The sequence below is a fragment of the Chelonoidis abingdonii genome, chromosome 1, assembly GCF_003597395.2.
Source record: "Chelonoidis abingdonii isolate Lonesome George chromosome 1, CheloAbing_2.0, whole genome shotgun sequence".
NCBI lineage: Eukaryota > Metazoa > Chordata > Testudines > Testudinidae > Chelonoidis > Chelonoidis abingdonii.
Window position 1 is genome coordinate 373,318,652 of NC_133769.1, and position 3,738 is coordinate 373,322,389.

The 3,738-nt window shown below is 61.1% G+C and overlaps 1 protein-coding gene across 1 annotated transcript in view; it reads right to left on the reverse strand.

Annotated features, from left to right (window-relative positions):
• Nucleotides 1-3,738, reverse strand: part of HPX (hemopexin) — a 21,777-nt gene that overhangs the window by 3,482 nt on the left and 14,557 nt on the right. The window contains exons 10-11 of the mRNA XM_075061900.1: nt 3,129-3,259; nt 1,037-1,181 (exon numbers count right to left, since the gene is read on the reverse strand). Coding sequence (XP_074918001.1) covers nt 1,037-1,181; nt 3,129-3,259 — 276 coding nt within the window. The remainder of the gene's footprint in view (nt 1-1,036; nt 1,182-3,128; nt 3,260-3,738) is intronic.

Sequence of the window (3,738 nt, forward strand, 5' to 3'; positions counted from 1 at the left end):
TCCCTAGGGAGGTGGTGGAATCTCCTTCCTTAGAGGTTTTTAAGGTCAGGCTTGACAAAGCCCTGGCTGGGATGATTTAGTTGGGGTTGGTCCTGCTTTGAGCAGGGGGTTGGACTAGATACCTCTTGAGGTCCCTTCCAACCCTGATATTCTATGAATCTATGATTTTATGATAAATTATTCTATAATGTTTGGGACAAGGAGTTAAGCCTATTGTTTTCTCAAGCCGAAAGGCTGCTGGAAATGTATAAGAACCTGGGACATGATCCTGCTTCATCTCAGACCTGCTTTAGGTTTCAAGAGGGGGAAACCTTAAGCCACAAGGATTGAGATCCCCAGTCACTGACTGGAGTCACCCTGAATATGGACATTGGACTATAACCTCTGGACTATTTCTAAAAGGACTTTTGGCAACTACAAGCTCATCTCTGCCATGTATCTGAACCTCAAGAACTGGCTTCAAGTCTGTCTGAATGGGGCTGCGACCGCCCTGCTCTGTGTGATTTGTCCTGAATTGATGCTCTCAGTTGGGTCCCGCCAGAGTCAGCGTCGTTACACCCTCCCCTGCGATGGGATTGGTGCCCCCGGCCCAGCTCTGTGCACCCCTCCATCGCGATGTGAACCAGGCCGGGGAGGGGGGTGGAAGCAGAGATGTCCCGGCTGGGCCCAACGGTGCTTGAGTGGCTCACTGCCCTCCAAAGCCCCTCAGGGCCAGCCAGCATCACCCCACTCAGACTCGCCCAAGGACCCACAGCATCAGAACCCAGGAGTCCTGGGTCCCACACCCTGTTCTAATCCACCAGCCCCTCCCCTCCTGGAGCCAGGAGAGAACCCAGGAGTCCTGGCTCCCCCACCCGTCTGCTCCAACACACCTGCCCCCTCCTCCCTGAGCCAGAAGAGAAACCAGGAGTCCTGCTCCCCCACCTCTCTGCTCCAACACACCAGCCCCCTCCTCCCCGAGCCAGGAGAGAACCCAGGAGTCCTGGCTCCCCCAGCCCCCTGCTCTGATCACTAGACCTGGCTGCCCAGCTCGCACCTTTGATGACGAAGAGCTCAGCGGAGTGGGGGCAGGTGAAGGTGGCGTCAGCGCCCGTGAAGCCCAGCTCCTCCTGCAGGCCCCGGGGGTAGCCTTGCACCAGCGTGTAGCCCGGACCCACCCGGTAGATGTAGACCTGGGAGCCCTGCAAGGCACACGCAGGCCAGTGGGGCGGGGAAGAAAGGTGTGGGCCCTTAAGAAACTGGAGCCATATCTCTTTGGGTGACACTTCACCGTGTACACCGACCACTCTTCCCTGACCTGGCTGCACCAGATGAAAGGAGCCAACGCCAAGCTCCTGAGGTGGAGCCTGCTCCTGCAGGACTGTGACATGGACGTGGTCCATGTGAAGGGAAGTGCCAACCTGATAGTGGACGCGTTGTCCCGAAGAGGGGGCCCTGAACTTCCCCAGGTCACAGGGCAGAGTGACACCGCTCAGTTCAGTCTCGCGGGGGGGGAGAGACGTGACGGAGAGGGAGCAGGGCGGATTTGTCCTGGGATTGTTGCAGGGAGGTTACATTGGGGATGAGAAGGAATCTACCTGAGCTGTAACCTGAGCCAGGAGGGGGGTTGGGAGAATTCACACCTGCCTGGGAGACTGAACAAAGGACGGGAGAGAGAGGGGAGGGGGAAGAGAGCTGCTGCAGAGATTTTTGGTTTCAGTTTGGGCTGGGTGGTGCAACGCAGGGAACTCCAAGCTGGGGTCTAAGCTCCCTGAACCCCCAGCACGACTTGAGTGAGGGGTCGTGGTTGTGCCTACAATCTCTGCTGTAACCTGCATTCCTGTTGTCCAATAAACCTCCTGTTTTACTGGCTGGCGGAGAGTCACTGTGAGCCCAGGAAGAGGGGTGCAGGGCCGGACTCCCCCACACTCTGGGGCCTGACATGGCTGGGAGGGGCCAGACTGCTGCTGAGGACACCCTGAGACCCTGCCCACCTATTCCTAGGGGAGGAGTTGGGGGAAGCCCAGCAAATACCGAGGGCTCCCTGACCCCAGTGGCCAGCAGGGGATCGTCCCTGTGGAGATCCCCGTCCCTGGAACAGATGCAGCTGGAATATGACAGGGAGCTGAGATGGGAAGAGCTCGAGTTAAGGAGGCAAGAACTGAAGGAGAGGGAGAACCAGCGCAAGCATGAGCTGGAGCTGGCCCGGCTGATGAGCAGTGGGGCCCCAGCTGCAGCGAGTGAGGGGACCCAAGCCTACAAAGAGCTTTGATAAGGGTTTCCTGGCCCGGCGTAAGGACGGGGAGGATATAGATACTTTCCTGATGGCCTTTGAGAAGGCCTGCGAGCTGCACAGGGTTGGCCCTGCTGACAGGCTCCAGTTCCTCGCCCCCTTACTGGACTCCACCGCCGTGGAGGTGTACAGCCGAATGAAAGGGGCCGAGATAGGGGACTACGAACTGTTCAAATCCGCCCTGCTCCATCACATCCCCGCCCTGCCCTGGGGGGGTGAGACACTCAGCCCCCACCCTGCTCTGGGGGGACAGATACCCAGCCCCCGCCCTGCCCTGGGGGGGGACAGAGACCCCAGTCCCCACACTGCCCTGGGAGGGACAGTCACCCCAGTCCCTGCCCTGCCCTGGGGGGACAGACACCCAGCCCCTGCTCTGCCCTGGGGGGAGAGACACCCAGCCCCTGCTCGGCTCTGTGGGGGGATAGACACCCCAGCCCCACCCTGCCCTGGGGGGGGACAGACACCCAGCTCCTACTCTGCCCTGGGGGGACATAAACCCAGCTCCCACCCTGCCCTGGGGGGACAGGCACCCCAGCCCCTGCCCTGCCCTGCCCTGCCCTCTGGGGGAACAGACACCCAGCCCCCACCCTGCTCTGGGGCGGGGACAGACACCCCAGCCCCACCCTGCCCTAGGGGGACAGGCACCCCAGCCCCTGCCCTGCCCCGACCTCGGGGGGAACAGACACCCAGCCCCCGCCCTGCCCTGGGGGCGGACAGACACACTGCTCTGGGGAGGGGTACAGAAACTCAGCCCTGGCCCTGCCCGGGGGGGGACAGACACCCCAGCCAAGCAGGCCCTGTTCTGAGTTGTCCACACAACTGGGCTTGGCCAGAACCCCACCCCACCCCAGATTACCTGGATCAGATAGAGTTTGTTGTCCCAGCTGAAGGCGCTGTCCACCTGCCCACTCAGCTCCTGCCAGGTGTGGTTCAGTGGCCACGAGTGCCAGCCGTCCCGCTTGGAGTCCAGGCGGAAGTACTGCCCCCCTAGGGCCGGGCGAGAACACGCCGCTCTGCATGGCTGCCCTGGGGAAGGGGGGCTGCTGGCGGCTGCTGGGGCGCTCAGCAGGGGCTGACCCCAACCCTGGACCATGGCCAGGATGTCCCGGTCACACCGAGGGGCAGGGGTTTGCCCCCAGGACAAGAGGGGCCTATGGGGTGGGACTCCAGGGAGCATCCAGACAAGGGCGGGGGGTCGATGGAGAGCAGGGGGGCTCCAGGGAGTGACCAGACAAGGGGGTTGATGGGGAGAGGGGAGCTCCAAGGAGTGACCAGACAAGGGGAGTCGATGGGGAGTGGGGGGCTCTGGGGAGTGACCAGTGTGACATTATTGATATAAACTGGGACCATATAGAACATGGGTTGCAACCAAGGTCCTGTAGTGGCACCAAATCCTATGTAAAGGGGGTCATATCAGGTGTCTAAGACCAGGTTACGGGTTACTGGTTATGATTATGCTGTGTGTC